This window comes from Procambarus clarkii, chromosome 43 (assembly GCF_040958095.1).
Source record: "Procambarus clarkii isolate CNS0578487 chromosome 43, FALCON_Pclarkii_2.0, whole genome shotgun sequence".
In the NCBI taxonomy this organism is placed as follows: domain Eukaryota; kingdom Metazoa; phylum Arthropoda; class Malacostraca; order Decapoda; family Cambaridae; genus Procambarus; species Procambarus clarkii.
Genome location: NC_091192.1, coordinates 32,493,138 through 32,510,131, shown reverse-complemented (window position 1 = coordinate 32,510,131; position 16,994 = coordinate 32,493,138). Strand labels below are relative to the sequence as shown.

Sequence of the window (16,994 nt, the reverse complement as noted above, 5' to 3'; positions counted from 1 at the left end):
TCGAGCTCAACAGTAAAATGTGTACTTTGTTGTAAAAACGATTCTTCGCGGCGGGGATCGTATTCCAGGGACCTTTCCGAAACGCTACGCGTACTAGTGCCTGTACAATAATGTAACAACTCTTCTATATATCTAAAAAAAAAAAATGTTACCAGAGGAATCTCACAGGGCTCTGTACTTGGACGTATCCTGTTTAAAAAGACAAACTATTTAAGATGATGAGATAATGGAGCGAGTATAAGGATTTCCCACAACGTAACAAGGCTTAGATTTACTTTGGTTAAAAACTCAGCCTAATTAAGGGCTTTATAAAGACTAACAATTTTAAACGCATACGCTGACCAAGTAATATTATAAATACGTGTACTGATTTTTTTTTGGTATAAATTATAATTTATTGATTAATGTTAAAAGAACTGTTGAGTGAGGGTGAAGGCGGATGGACGCTCAGGAACGCCTTCCCGCCACAGGTTCCACCACTTGCACCTGTAAACAAACTGATCCAGAGGGACGTGGAAGCTGTCCGTGTGAAAAAAAACTAATATCTTCGTGAGACTGACATTCTCGTAATAAGCTGACATACTTGTGAAAAAACTAACATGCTTGCGGTGAAACCGACATTCTTTTTGTGAAACTGACATCTTTATGGTGAAGGCGACTTGTGCGTGTGTCGGAGATAACATTTGTGAGACTAGCTTGGTGGGATTGATGATGGAGGCTGGGACGCTACATACTTTGGCTGGAAAGCTGGGGCTCTCTTCCCCGTCCACACTCAGGTGAGCCTCCTGTCCCCCCTCACATACAGGTGATGCTCATTTGCTCCTTACACTCAGGCGAGCCACTCTCCTTCCCTCACACCAGCATTTCTGTGTCCCACTTAACCCTTACACATCTCCAGTCGTCATACTCTTATTTTTTTTTCCATTCGATTTGTTATTTGTAGTTAGCTATTTAAAAACCTCATTGTAATAATTTTAAATAGTTGGACCATTTAGGGGTTATACAAATGCATCTCTCCAGCAAGTGGCTTCTACATTTTTATAGCCTGTGCTTGTGACTTATCACTACAAATTAAGGTGATATTAAATTTCACGCCCTCTGAGTTTGCATTTTTTTTTTTTTTTTGTGTAAAAGAAAGTGAGCTACTTTTTATCGATAGGTCAATTTAAACTAAAATAAATTTGGATCTATTACTTTGTAGTTGTAAAACTTTATCAATATAAATAACGGAAAAACTGACATGAAGCATCTGACATATACACTGTTTTTCCAGTGTATATGATTTCATTCATTTTTTGAGGTTTTCATGTTTCTCTGAAAGAGGTTGCTTTCCCAAGGGATCATCACTTTCGCACAGGCGATTTCTTTTTAATGGTGGATTATCGATTATTCAAATGTGGATGCAACAAGAAAATGGTGATCTGATTATTTTCCCTTGTTTCATTGGAACAGATACCAATTTTTTTAGAGGAGAAGTACCACTGCTAATCTGTTATATTAATATAACAAAAATTAAAGTTAAATTTATTATATTACAGATGACAATTTTCAATGTAATTTTGGCATCAGATATGTATAAATAGGTGTGTTCTGTTTGCAGTAACAAATAATTATTTGAATAAAAAAACCTATAGAGAACAGTAAATTCTCCAGAAACACAAATCTGAATAGAATGAAGAGGGTTAGTTCTAATTATAGTAGCTCAAATAATCAGAAGTCTTCCACATTTATTACCTATAATAATGGATGCAAATGATAAAGCCTGATGCTTCTGTTAGTTTAGTATGGAGATACTGTACTGTACTTAAATACATGTCGACTCTTACGGTACTACAATATTACATTGTGATAATTTTTTAGGGTGGTTGTCTTACTGTAAACACTTCTAAATCCACTTCTCTTATCTTCATTACTGCCCATGGGGGCTTTTTCAGTGTACCTGCTGATCTTTTATATTTTCTGACATTTGTGGGCTGTTTTCTGCCTGATCGTCCCATTCATGACACTTGCTTAAAATCTGTAGCTTGCAGTTGGATCTAAAATGTGTGTGTGTGTTATCACCAGGCTGCATGCCACGGTCAGAGTGTGTGTGTTATCACAAGGCTGCACCCCAGGGTCAAAGTGTGTGTGTGAGTAATCATCAGGTTGCATATTAGGGGTCGAGAGTACTCGGCCCATTTTTGCTTGTTCCATATGGTGGAGATTGAGACAGAGAGGGCCAAGTCCTAATCCAGCTGCATGATATGTACCATGCATAGGCACAACTCTGAAAGCAAGGCACACTTGCCAAGGGTTGCCAGTAAAGTTTCTATATAGAATAATTTCTATCATTTAGCTCTGAATATATGTTATGCTGTGGAAGCCTGCAAATCATTGTGATTATTCCAGTAATAATTATTTTTTGCCATGTATGTACAGTATACAGTATTGTATATTACAGTTATGCTGTAGTGAGTTACTCAACCACTATGACAAAATCACAGAAGCTCTAGAAGAAACGCAAAATGCAGATGTTGTATACACACAGACTTTGCAAAGGCATTCGACAAATGTGATCATGGAGTGATTGCACACAAAATGAGGTCAATGGGAATAACTGGTAAAGTAGGACATTGGATACTCAATTTCCTGTTGAACAGAACACAAAGAGTAACGGTCAATCAAATGAAATCTAGCCCAAGTGCAGTTAAAAGCTCTGTACCTCAAGGTACAATCCTTGCACCACTACTTTTCCTTATTCTCATATCAGATATAGACACAAATACAAGTCACAGCTTCGTGTCATCCTTTGCAGATGACACAAAAATCAGTATGAAAATTACCTCTGCAGAAGACATTGAAAAACTACAAGCAGATATCAACAAAGTTTTGATTGGGCAGCATAAAATAACATGATGCTTAACAGTGATAAATTCTAAGTACTCAGGTACGGCAAAAATGAGGATCTGAAATATAATACAGGGTACAAAACACAATCGAATCTACCCATAGTAGGAAAACAGCATGTCAAGGATTTGGGAATAATGATGTCCGACGACCTAACGTTTAGCGAGATTGCAAGCAAGACCAAGCAAATATTGCGACAGCCAGATAAATGATGGGATGGATTACGAGAACTTTCAGATCCAGGAATCCCATCAAAATGGTTGTACTCTTCAAATCACTTGTGTTGTCCCGTCTTGAATACTGCTCAGTACTTATTTTCCCCTTCAGAGTAGGAGAGATTGCGGAAATAGAGGGAATACAGAGAACATATACGGCACGCATAGACGCAATAAAGCACCTAAATTATTGGAATCGTCTCAGAGCTCTCCAAATGTACTTAATAGAAAGGAGATGAGAGAGATACCAAGTAATATACTGTACACATGGAAAATACTGGAGGGTCAGGTCCCAAATCTACACAGTAAAATAATAACATACTGGAGTGAACGATATGGAAGAAAATGCAGAATAGAACCAGTGAAGAGCAGAGGTGCCATAGGCACAATCAGAGAACAATGTATAAACATCAGAAGTCCGTGGTTGCTCAACGTCCTCCCAGCGACTATAAGAAATTTTGCCGGAACAACCGGGGACATCTTCAAGAGAAAACTAGACTGTTTTCTAAAAAACGTGCCGAACCAACCGGGCTGTGGTGGGTATGTGGGCCTGCGGGCTGCTCCAAGCAACAGCCTAGTGGACCAAACTCACAAGTCAAGCCTGGCCTCAGGCCAGGCTTGGGGAGTAGAAGAACTCCCAGAACCCCATCAAGCAGGTATCAAGCATAATGTGTATGAGTATTTAAAAAAGTATAAATTTTGTATTAAGCTTTCAACGATAAATAACCCAGGACACAGTCACATTCGTGGGTAGTCAACACAACTGAATGAGCCAATGTGAAAACCTTCACCAATCATATCTATACTAGCACACTGTATCTTACTCAAAGTGGTTGTGTCATAAAAACAAGAGTTTAGTAATATGAAAAAAGTCACAAATTTTGAAGGTTTTAGTTGATACTGACTTTGAGTACAGCATTGGGTGTACTGCACAGTAAGCGTCCACTGTCTAACGCAACATTGTCCTTGCAGGAAAGCAGAAGAGTTGATTCGCCTTTTGGCAGTGCAAGGAGGATCAAGGTTGTCCCTGAGTATGTCTGGCAAGACTGTTATATGTCTGGAGATGGCTGCCTCACTCACGGGTGCCTCGCTTGACAAGGTATGTCATATAACTTGCTCGTATCCTCAACATTTTCACCATTCACATAGAGAGCATAGCTTGTGGCAGCTTGCTCTGACCTCAATGCCCCCACATAAAGCATATACAGTACTGGCTAGGAATGCAATTTTGTATTAGCTTCATCTCTAAAGCCTTATTATTCTGGTCTCTTAAGTGAAAAAGTCCTAGAGCATTGTTGTTGTCTTAAGATTGCCATACAGTCTTTATTTAATCTGTTTCCCTTGTACTTTTGTTGCTCCTCATTGGAGGTGTTTGATACGTTACTCCTCATTACATTTTTAATTTTAGAGTGGACAGTATGAGGAACAAATCAGTGAATGTTCACTATCAACTTTCTTTTTGTTTTGTTTTTGTGGGATATTGCAGTTTTGGGTAAGGTGACCACTAATATTTCCACTAATAAGTAGAACTTGTCCGCTGGCATCACTGAACAAATGCCATCAAGTATCATATGCATTTTTCTGTGGGGGACCCCCATAGACTCCCTAAAGCTTTCTTACTGATCAAGTGCCATACTACTTGACTGTCATCCGTCGCAGAGTTCTTTGTAAGCCTACCAGGGACCACGAGCCAGAACCTGGCTCCCTCAGAGAGGTGAAGGGAGCAATGGCCCATGAACATTTTTTATTTTACATTTAAAGTATGTCATCTTGCCATCAACCAGGGAAGGCACCAAGAAAGATAAAGTGTGTATGAGTACACCCACATTAAGCATGAGTTAAATAAGGTATGTGTGTGAATATACTCACAATAAGGTGTGTATGAATATACTCGCAATAAGGTGTGTATGAATATACTCGCAATAAGGTGTTGTATGAGTACACTCACAATAAGGTGTGTATGAGTACACTCACAATAAGGTGTGTATGAGTACACTCGCAATAAGGTGTGTATGAGTACACTCGCAATAAGGTGTGTATGAGTACACTCACAATAAGGTGTGTATGAGTACACTCACAATAAGGTGTGTATGAGTACACTCACAATAAGGTGTGTATGAGTACACTCGCAATAAGGTGTGTATGAGTACACTCACAATAAGGTGTGTATGAGTACACTCGCAATAAGGTGTGTATGAGTACACTCACAATAAGGTGTGTATGAGTACACTCACAATAAGGTGTTGTATGAGTATACTCACAATAAGGTGTGTATGAGTACACTCACAATAAGGTGTGTATGAGTACACTCACAATAAGGTGTGTATGAGTACACTCGCAATAAGGTGTGTATGAGTACACTCACAATAAGGTGTTGTATGAGTACACTCACAATAAGGTGTGTATGAGTACACTCGCAATAAGGTGTGTATGAGTACACTCACAATAAGGTGTGTATGAGTACACTCACAATAAGGTGTGTATGAGTACACTCACAATAAGGTGTGTATGAGTACACTCGCAATAAGGTGTGTATGAGTACACTCACAATAAGGTGTGTATGAGTACACTCACAATAAAGTGTGTATGAGTACACTCACAATAAGTTGCGTATGAGTACACTCACAATAAAGTGTGTATGAGTACACTCACAATAAGGTGTGTATGAGTACACTCACAATAAGGTGTGTGTGTACTAGTACATTTATAATAAGATGAATGTACTCACAACAAGGTGTGTATGAATACACTCACAATAAAGTGTGTATGAGTACACTCACAATCAGGTATGTATGAGCACACTCATATTAAGTATGAGTTTAATAAGGTGTGTATGAATATACTCACAATAAGATGTGTATGAGTACACTTATAATAAAGTGTACATGAGTACACTCACAATGAAATGTATTTGTGTACACCCACATTAAGGTGCACGCCCAAATTCAGGTATGCATGTACATACCCAAATTCAGGTATGCATGTACATACCCAAATACAGTTATGCATGTGCACACCCAGGTACATGAATTTTTTATCACTGGCAATAATTATGTTGCAGAACTTGGCCATGAAGCTGTCGGGGCTGAAGCGTCCACAGTATGTGGGAATGAGCCAAACCGTGAGCCGCTTACTTAACGTGTCACCAAGAGTCAGTGTTACTGACCTTTGTATCACGCACTCTGCCACTGCTGCCACAGACCTGGCATGCCATATTCTCAAACAGTAGGTTCCATTTGGCTGTATAATACAGTACTGTACATATTACAACAAATAATAACTTTAATATACCCTTTATTCTTTTTTCCTTTGTTGATCTGAAACAATTTCTGAGCTATCTTACTGCTTGATACCTGCTTGATGGGGGTTCTGGGAGTTCTTCTACTCCCCAAGCCCAGCCCTCACCAGGCTTGACTTGTGAGAGCTTGGTCCAACAGGCTGTTGCTCTGTTACTCCCTAAGACAATATTCAACTGTGTTAGTTAAAACTGTAAGAAGCATTCAGGTAGAGTGACATTCTGGTATTGATAATGTGTGGGGACCTTTTTTCAAGCAATCCGTGCAGAATCATCACAGACACCGCCATGTAGCACTCTAACAATTGTCACCCCTACCTGACTTCACGTCACAGCTCTTTCCGAACGGCAGAATCTTACCTGAAATAGCAACTGAGTGATCTATGCAGAAAGATGCTTTTTGCTATAGGCCCAAACCCTATTTTCTGTGGGGAGCTCCTTTGGCTCCCTGGAGCTATCGGGCTGATATGCAATTCATTAGACCAGGGCATTTGTCATAGGAGTTCAGCCTACTGGGAACCACAAGACAGAACCTGGCCCCCTTCAGAGAGGCACAGAGAGCAATGGTGGCTCCTCGGTAGCCGGCCCAGCCTTGGTTTCAGGCGGTGCTTGCTCAGTGTCTGAACCTGGGGCGTTTTCCGCGGCTATATGGGTATATGACCAGTCTGGTACATGGCTGGTTTGGTCTACTCCTCTGCTCTTTGTGTCTGGTCTTTTTGATACGGATATATCACCACTTGTATGGTGATCAGGTGGCTTTGTTGATGGTGTGCCACCTGCTAGTTTTGTCTCGGCAACAGTATGAAGTTTCCTGGCTCTCTTTTTGCCATTTTCTCTTTCTTCATAGGTTGTCTTTTATTTCTGATCGGGCTGTCTTGTCCTTTCTTTCTTTCTTGGCGTTTTCAGGCCTGTCATTTAATGCCTAATACTGTCGCCTCATATCCTGCGGTGTTGGTGGAACCGCTGCAGCTTGCGTTCGGGGTGGATGTCACTTTTGTCACGTTCCATGAGCTTTCTCGTGCTTTGTTTCACCTCCAGCCTGCTCAGGTGCTGCCTGAGCTGTCCTGGTCCTTGGACAGGGTGCTCTCCTATCTCTCTTCTCCTCAGTTCGTGTTGGCCCCTTCTGTTCAAGATTGTTTTCCAAGGCTCGATTTTGGTTGGCATTGGTCTCTGGGGATCAGGTCGGTGAGCTTCATGTTCCCCTCCGGCGCAGGTGTTTCTGCTCCTTCGGTCCTGGTATTTGGGTTGTTTGGTTGCCTTCGTCTTTTTTTCTGGCAAAGAACGAGATGGCTGCTTTCCGGAGAGGTCCTTGGGTCATTAATTCTTGATTGGTCAGGCCAAGGGCGCATTATGTGTTGTGTCTGGTTGCGGCTCTTCGCTGTTACCTGTGCACCTTGGTTTCTGTAGCCGGGATGCACTTTGGGTTCATCCGGTTTCCTTCGTTCCCTGTTCCAGGACTTGGGTCTCCCAGGTTGTCCGCAGGGTTATTAAGTCTAGCCAGCCTGTGGTCTATCCTCGTGCCCATTACGTTATGAAGTTTGCTGCTTTGGCTGCCATCTTTGGCAACATGTCTTGGGCTGATATTTGGACCCAGGGATTTTGGAGGTCGAACAGGGGCCTGGCCGCCCGTTATTTGGTTAACATTCCTGGTCTTGGGTGTTCGTGTGTGGCTTTAGGTTGCAGCCAGTTGTCTCAGCTTCAAGTTGTGGAGCTTGTGGCAGCCACCTCCCAGGTAAGTCCCTCTCTTCCTTGTCTTTAGTTATGTAGTTCCAGGTAGCAGAAGGGGCTCCCCACAGAAAACCAGTGTTGAATGTAATGAAATGCCATTTTCTGGATAAACCCCTGAGGCTCCCTGGCACCCTTCCCCCCTCCGATCGGCAGTTTTCATGTTGTTTTAATACTTAGCCTCCAAACTGGTATGGCTGGGTCGCCCCCTTCCCCTCTGGGTGGGAGGGACAGCGGCGCAGTAGTGAGGTATAACATTTGCTTGTTTGCTTATTTCCTTGTGATTGAAGGGAGTTTTGCCTCTGTTTGGTTTTCGGTTGCAATTTTCTTACCATGTGGGGTCTGTTTTGTTATGTCTGGGGTGCCTAACCCCAGTCGATAGCAGATAAGGAAAACCCCCAACCACAGGGGAGGGTTTTCCAGGGCCATTGCTCCTTGTGCCTCTCTGAGGGGGCCAGGTTCTGGCTCGTGGTCCCTGGTAAGCTGAACTCCAATGACTAATATCCTGGTCTAATAAATTGCATATTAGCCTAATAACTCCAGGGGGACTCCGGGGCTCACCCCAGATAATGGCACTTCATTACAGTCAACGCTGTTTTTCTTTAATTTAGGGATGAAATTGTAATAATGTTGTTTGTAACCATGTGCACTGAATGCCTTTCAGTGAGTGCTGTGAATTATGGAAGATGCTGCAGAAAGAACTGAAGAATGCTTTTAATAATGGAACTTTTGTCTTAATTTTCGACAGATATGAATCCAGTATTGGCATGAGAAGAAAGGATGTGGATGTGAGCCTTCCCGTGTACCAGACTGCCGCTGTCAATGCTGCCTGCAAGTGAGTTTTCTCGTACTATCACTATTTTATGTTTAATTTTTGTTATTTCTTAGCTTATATTCAGAATATGCTATCATACGCAGGAAGCAAAAAATAAGTTATTGAACTGGTTGATACCTGGTTGATGGGGTTCTGGGAGTTCTACTCCCCAAGCCCAGCCCAAGGCCAGGCTTGACTTGTGAGAGTTTGGTCCACTAGGCTGTTGCTTGGAGCGGCCCGCAGGCCCACATACCCACCACAGCCCGGTTGGTCCGGCACTCCTTGGAGGAATAAATCTAGTTTCCTCTTGAAGATGTCCACGGTTGTTCCGGCAATATTTCTTATGCTCGCTGGGAGAGTGTTGAACAACCGTGGACCTCTGATGTTTATACAGTGTTCTCTGATTGTGCCTATGGCACCCCTGCTCTTCACTGGTTCTATTCTGCATTTTCTTCCATATCGTTCACTCCAGTACGTTGTTATTTTACTGTGTAGATTTGGTACTTTGCCCTCCAGTATCTTCCAGGTGTATATTATTTGATATCTCTCTCGTCTTCTTTCTAGTGAGTACATTTGGAGGGCTTTGAGACGATCCCAATAATTTAGGTGCTTTATCGCGTCTATGCGTGCCGTATATGTTCTCTGTATTCCCTCTATTTCAGCAATCTCTCCTGCTCTGAAGGGGGAAGTGAGTACTGAGCAGTACTCAAGACGGGACAACACAAGTGACTTGAAGAGTACAACCATTGTGATGGGATCCCTGGATTTGAAAGTTCTCGTAATCCATCCTATTATTTTTCTGGCTGTCGCAATATTTGCTTGGTTATGCTCCCTAAACGTTAGGTCGTCAAACATCATTATTCCCAAATCTTTTACATGCTGTTTTCCTACTATGGGCACATTTGATTGTGTTTTGTACCCTGTACACGTATTATGTTTAAGGTCCTCATTTTTACCGTACCTGAGTACCTGGAATTTATAACTGTTAAACATCATGTTATTTTCTGCTGCCCAGTCGAAAACTTTATTAATATCAGATTGAAGTTTTTCAATGTCTTCAGCCGAGGTAATTTTCATACTGATTTTTGTGTCAACAGCTAAGGATGATACAAAGCTGTGACTTGTATTTTTGTCTATATCTGATATGAGAATAAGGAAAAGTAGCAGTGCAAGGACTGTACCCTGAGGTACAGAGCTTTTAACTGCACTTGGACTAGATTTTATATGGTTGACTGTTACTCGCTGAGTCCTGTTTGACAGAAAACCGAGTATCCAGCGTCCTACTTTACCGGTTATTCCCATTGACTTCATTTTATGTGCTATCACGCCATGGTCACATTTATCGAAAGCCTTTGCAAAGTCCGTGTATATCACATCAGCATTCTGTTTTTCTTCTAATGCCTCAGTGACTTTATTGTAGTGCTCAAGTAGCTGTGAGTGGCACGATCTTCCTGCTCGAAATCCATGTTGGCCTGGGTTGTGAAGGTCATTGGTCTCCATGAAATTGGTGACCTGACTCCTAATCACTCTCTCAAATACTTTTATTATGTGCGATGTTAGTGCAACTGGTCTATAATTCTTTGCCAATGCTTTGCTCCCTCCCTTGTGTAGAGGGGCTATGTCTGCTACTTTAAGTGCATCTGGTATCTCCCCCGTGTCCAATGAATGGTATGAACTTCTTCATACCTTTAATAAATTAAAAATAGTGGCACAATTAATTAATAACTCTGCATGTGAAGTAGATATCATAGGCTTAAACAAGGAATTTTGAAATGAAAAAAGGTTTGCCAAATATCTACCAATTAAGTGCCGCCTTTAAGTTTTCCTATTCAGTTCTGTGTTTTTTCACAAGGCACTATGATTAATTTGTTTTAAATAAGCACACATTAAATGTTAAACTATATTATTTATATTAATAATTATTGTTAAGGTGTATGTAATTGATTTTCAGAGTGATGAAAATCTCGGTCGATAAACGCCGTTTGTTTGAATCGAGTTGCAGCAAGAGGACAGTTTACCAACAGCTGGTGGACGCGATGACTAAAATAGCTCAAGAGATTCACCAACATAAGGTATTGGTTGGTGAGGGTGAGGAGCTTTTTACTTTGGGGTGCACGAATTGTTGACTCTTCAGCTGGGGGCATCCTGATTAGTTGTGTGGGGTTTGCTAAGGTACATGCACACTTGTTTATATGGCATGCCAAGGACACCCGTCATAGCCGAGTTGTTGTAGGTTGTGTTTGGTGTTTGTTCTGTCAGCGAGCATCTCAAGTGCCTGTGTGTCCTTCTTGGCTAGTTACCTTCAGGTCCTGGTCATTTCTCTGTGAATCTACGGTGCAGCTTGCTATGGATCGACCCATTGAGTCTGCACTCGCTATGTTTGAATTTGAAGAATGCTTTTCAGTTCTTCTACTAACCGACAATCATTTTCTCTTCCTGCACCATACTGCCCGTTGGGTCAATGACACATAAGACTTGGAACCCTGCAATGTATGTGCATATCATCCTGGTTGGTTAACATCCCTCTCTTTTCCTCGAGGGCTTGGCATAGGTTCTGTCAAAAACTTGGTTAGTGAGAAGTGAGTTTTGTCTTTCATGTGTTCTTGAACAACTCTCTTTATTCTCTTCTTGTTGACTGCCTGTTTGCTCTGGTGCTTCCCTAGGATGTGGGCAAGTGGTAGCTCCATGTGCAGCTGCCTATGCTTTCTGGAGCCCTTACTGTGGATAACCACTTGTGCCCACTTGGCGACAGTCATGCATTTTCGGACTGCCATGGAGCATTTTATAGACAAGCTCTGTGAGGGCATGGATTTGCTTGCTTCTGCCCCAGCTGTGGAGGTTCAGTCTTTAGATTCAGCCTGGTTCATAACTCTTTTGTCTTCCTCGCTTTTTTTTTTTTTGTCCCTCTTTCCTAAGGAGGCAGTTGCTCAGGTCTCAGCTGCTGCTACTACCTTTTGCTCTATTTGTCAGTTGTTTTTTCATCTGGGCTTTGCACATGCTTTTTTATCTCTCCCTGCCTCCTGTGACTCTGCTGTGCCTAAAGCATGGTCGACCTCTGGTGTTGGATCAGCTCTGTGTGACTCGCCGGTTAGTTGACTGGTTGTGGCTGGTTGTGGGAGAGCCTGAACTTTGCCTGCATGGCATTTTCCTTGGCAGGCTTTGACTCAGGGCACTGTGCTAGTTTCTCTGGTTCCATCTATTTTGCTGCTACTGGGATCATTGGGTTTGGGCTCTACCAGCTCTTGATTGACTCTTGCTCTGACAGCTTCCTCTTTGGGCTCTTTGGGGTTCAGTTCCATGGCACCATCCTCCCTTGTCACTTGAGCTGTTCATGGATGCCTTGACTCTGGGTTGGGGCTTTGTGACCAGTGCTCATCAAGCCTCCCAGGGTCAATGGTCGGGGCCATTCCAGAGGGCGCATGACACTGTGCATGAGTTCACAGCTGTGTGTCAAGTCCTACAATGGATTTGGCTTCCTCCAGGCTTTCTCCGGATCCATTCTGATTGCTTCCTGGTGGTTCATTCCTTGAACTGTAGGAGTTCACTTCGGTTATTCCGGTTTGGAGCTGGACTCTTTATGCAGCTAGGCTTCTGAATTCTCAGAGTTTGGTTCAGCATGCAGTTCACTTGCAGGGTGTGTCCAATGTTCTCAATAATGGGTTACCTCCCATCCCATTTCCACACAGTGAACTATTGAAGATGTGTTCCTTCATTGGCTTTGTGAGACATTTGCTCACCCCAAGGTTGACTTCTTCACATCGGCGTGCAGCCGCTGTCTTCTCTCCTATATGGCTCCATTCCGTGATCGTGAGGTTCTCATGGTGGATGCCTTTCCTGTGGACAGGTCGAGGTGGGATTTCCTTTACCCCTTTTCCCCTGGTTCAGATGTTACAATGAGTGCTTTCCAGACCGGAGTTGGTTTCCAGCTCTTCTGGCCCAGTGTCTGAACCTGGGCATTTATCCACAGCTCCTCACTATCAGCAGCTCAGTCTGTTGACATAGCTCACTTGTTTGACATTCTCTGCTCTGTGTCTGGCGTTTCAGGCACAGGTTTATTGCTATTTGTATGGGTAGCAGGTGTCCCACCTGTGTGTCTCTTCACAGCAGCAGTATGAAGTTGCCTGGTGTTCATTTTGCTTCTTTCTGTCTCCCTTTCATCTTTTTTAAGTCAGTGCTGGTGGTTCTATTATTTTTGTTGTGATTGTTTTGGAATTGGTATCTTATGCCTAATACATGTACTGTCACATCTTATCCTTTGATATTGGCAGAGCACCATGTTGCTTGCATTCAGCATTAATACAGCTTTGGTGCCATTCTGCAAGTTGTCCTATGCATTCTTTCACCTGAGTCATCTTGGTCTCTTGATACTGTATTGGTGTTTCTTTCCTTTCCTCGGTTCAATGTTGCCTTGTTGGTCAGGAATATTTTTCGCAAAGTGGTGTTTTTGTTAGCTCTCGCCTCCTGCTGCAGAGTTGGTGAGCTTCATGCTTCTCTCTGCAGGTGAGGTTCCGTTCCTTCAATCCTGGTGGGCAAGATTTCCCACCAGGATTGAATGAAGAAACCTCTTTTTTGAGCAAAGATTGAGTTGGGTGGCTTCCAGAGGAGTCTTTGATGTTTGATGCTTGGTTGGTCTAGCTGGGAGTGAATCATTTGTTGTGTGTTGGTGGTGTTTCGCTGCTTTGCTTCTTTTTTGCCATTAGTTCTATGTCAGTGGGCACCTTGTTGATTGGCTCTGTTTTCTTGGTCCTCTACTCCAAGGCTAATATTTTAAAGGTTGTCTGCAGTGTCACCAAAGTTAGTCAGTCTACGATTTACCATTGGGCCTGTGTTTTTCATAAGTACACGGTATTGGTTGCTGTTTTCTCCAACCTGTAGGCTGATACTTGAGCTCGGAGGTTTTGGAGGTCTTAGAGGGTTTTGGGGGCCTGGTATTTGGTTTCAGTTCCTGGTCTCAGTTAGTGTCGTGTGGTGCTGGATTGGGTTTCCTGGCCCACGGTCTCTTCTTTCACCTAGTTCCTGCTGTCTTTCCTCCCAGTAAAGTCCCTTGTTTTCCTGTTTCTCTGTGGTGAGTTTGTTTTAGGGAGCCACCAAGGAATTCCTCCCAGAAAACCAGCATTGAATGTAATGAAATGCTTCTTTCTGGTAGAGCCCTGGTGGCTGCATGAGTCCCTCCCTCTACACCAGATCATTGGTTTATTGTGCATCAGCTCTGAACTGACCTTGGAGCTAGCTGTGGGCTGGGGTACTGGGCTGCCCTTGATATTAATTTCGAGGTAATTTTGAGTGAAGTGCAGTACTTGTTTGGAGCGAATTGTTTGCAGAGTTGTTTGGCTGTTTCCATTCTTTCTTTTCTTTGAACCTTGCAGTTGTTTGTAAAGCTTTGCTGACTTTCTGGGTGCTTTCCTGGTGAGGAGTATTTTAATACTCCCTTGCTCTTTGCACCTCTGTGAAGAGGTCAGGTTCTGACTCTGATCTCTGGTAGGCCAAACAGGACATCTGCAACTGATGTGACCCAGCAGTGGGGAGCCATCTCAACACCTGTTTTTTTTTTCTGTTATGCCTTTTTTTTTTAATTATCTTGAAACTACAGTATAGTCTTTTTCTCTACACGTGTAAATTCTATGTGAATATGTACACTCGAACCTTTAATAGCAGAAGATAGTTTATGAAAATATGTTTATAGAGAAATGAGCCTAAATACAGCACATATACAGTTATGTATACAGTAATTATATTGATCAGTGTTAGATTTTTATTATTACTTGTATAAACAATGTACTTGGATTGATTATAAATGAATAACCATTTTTAATAAAGTTATTGATTGCTATGAGATTAATGCATTTCTTACTCCCAGACAGTGAAGGGTGGCACCAAGCGCACCAGGACCCTTATGGACATGGTGGAAGAGAACCTCCGCGATTGTTCTCCAAAAAAACGTAGTAGAGAGGAGAGCAATGAAGATGAGGATGGGGAAGTTGATAAGGAAGCAGACTTTGAGGCATGGAAGAAAAAGATTTTAGAATCAGCTGCTGCTGCTACTGCGGCAGAGTAGGTAAGCTTTGTCAAGCTATTTGTGTTTAAACAGATTTTGCATGGTTATCGTTTATTAATATACAATGAGATTGTCTGGAGAAAAATTATAATTCAGACAGCAGAAAATAGAATTAAGCTGTAGGCCTGAGTTGTGTTATTTGGCATCTGCTACAATATGTATGATAAATTTATGAAGAGTAATGCCGAGTTGGCAGTCGTCTTGGGAAACCAGTTGAAGGGCTTGGTTTTCTATCTGGTCTCTATTTATTCTACCTACGGTACATAGTTGTTGTTGTTGTCACAAAAGTTCCCTTTTTCATAGTGTTAACATTGACTAAGAAATTCATTTAGTATAATGAGGAGGAAGAGAAGGATAAGTAATTATGAATAAAATACATGAATAAAAATAAGTGGAATGGTATAGAAGACCAGAGATTGATATAGTTAGGGGTAGTAGGTTAGGTTAAGGAGTTGTGGGCTGCAGTTGTTTATTTTATATACATTGTATACCTTGGAGAGGAGGCTGGGTTGCAGGCATCTTTGGAAGCTCTATATGAGTTAAGTACAGTGGTTAGTAAGGGGTGGAGAGCATGGCTGATGGTTGGCTTCTTTTAAAAGATATAATAATAATAACACAGTAATAGGACAAAAACCCACACTTATGAATTTGTGAAATTTATGTAAAGAATTATACCAAGTTTTTTGCAATCTCCTGAGTGCTTTGTCAAGTTTTAAGGATGTGCTTAGGATGAGATTTACATCTCAACAACTAATGAGGCTGCTATCCCTGGATCCAGTCCTCTTATCCTTCTGGACCTCCTGACCATGTCACCTCTACTGCTGATGCACCTGCAGTCATGTCTTCTATAGAATTATGGTCAGGTGTCCTTTCTATAATTCTGTAACCATAATTCCATAGAAGACATTACCCCAGGTGTATCGGCAGTCGGGAATAGAGGTGGCTCATTCAGGTCAAGAAGGATAAGAGGATTGGATCCAGAGTAGCAGTCTGATTAGTCATTGAGATATAAGTGTCATTCTAACCACACACGCAGACCTTGCCAAGCACTCAGGAAAGTGTGAAAGACAGTGTAATTCTTTACATAAATTTTACAAATACATAAGTGTGGGTTTTATCCTATGTTATTATGTCTGTGAGAAAACATTACCGTTAATAATAATAATAATAATAATAATAATAAAAATCATTCATCTTGTTATGGACGAGATACCTGCCTATTCAACAGTAAAACAACTAAACTTTACTAGCAGTGATGATGCTATATCATAAGCATATGTAATTTTTTGTTGCATATGACTCAAAGAGGTCCCATGATAGCACGAGGCTTAGAAAACAGGTCTGGAAGTCATATAGTTATTGAGACACTATTTAGGTAGAGCTTCTGCTGGTATTATGAAGTACAGCAGCACTGTATTTGCATGCAGTATATAAGCAGTGGCTATAATCATAAGCAAATGTACATTGTACTGGGCGTAAGTTCGAACCCTCATCACGGTTGTTGTGGATTTGTTCATTTGATATATCACGCTATTGTGATTTCTGTGTGTATTGCAGTCGCTATAATTTAGTGCATTTTTATCACAGGCTCTATGCGGGTTGGTCTGTTTGGCAACGCATTCCTTTGTATGAAGATCGAGATGAGAAGATGCATGTCTGGTAATTGATGTGCTGCATGATCTCTGATACATAACAAGTTTGTATTGGGGCTGATCTGTTGGATGTAGTTCAGCCCTTGTAGTGATGGGTAATTAACAGCCTGAGTGGCTGCTTCTTGGTTTTATCAGTTGGGCTACCTGACCTCCACGAGGTAGTGGGTTAGCCTGACGTAAATCTGGTTCATGAGTGATGAAATATGTGAGAAAATTCAAGTTTATGGATATAATTTTAGTCTGATCTCATTAGCTTTCAAAATGGATTGTGTTTATATAATATAAAAAAATTATTGTGTTCATTATTAAGAATTACACAGGAGTTTTATTTGAACTTTGTTCATAGCAGTAT

The 16,994-nt window shown here is 41.7% G+C and overlaps 1 protein-coding gene across 1 annotated transcript in view; it reads left to right on the top strand.

The window, feature by feature from the left end:
- The first annotated feature begins 414 nt into the window (after positions 1–414).
- The window catches only part of Orc6 (Origin recognition complex subunit 6), a 16,797-nt gene continuing 217 nt past the window's right edge, over positions 415–16,994 (top strand). The window contains exons 1-7 of the mRNA XM_045738893.2: positions 415–776; positions 4,074–4,200; positions 6,163–6,326; positions 8,870–8,956; positions 10,887–11,007; positions 14,793–14,990; positions 16,578–16,994. The exon at positions 16,578–16,994 is cut by the window's right edge and continues 217 nt beyond it. Coding sequence (XP_045594849.1) covers positions 646–776; positions 4,074–4,200; positions 6,163–6,326; positions 8,870–8,956; positions 10,887–11,007; positions 14,793–14,990 — 828 coding nt within the window. The 5' untranslated portion in view covers positions 415–645 and the 3' untranslated portion in view covers positions 16,578–16,994. The remainder of the gene's footprint in view (positions 777–4,073; positions 4,201–6,162; positions 6,327–8,869; positions 8,957–10,886; positions 11,008–14,792; positions 14,991–16,577) is intronic.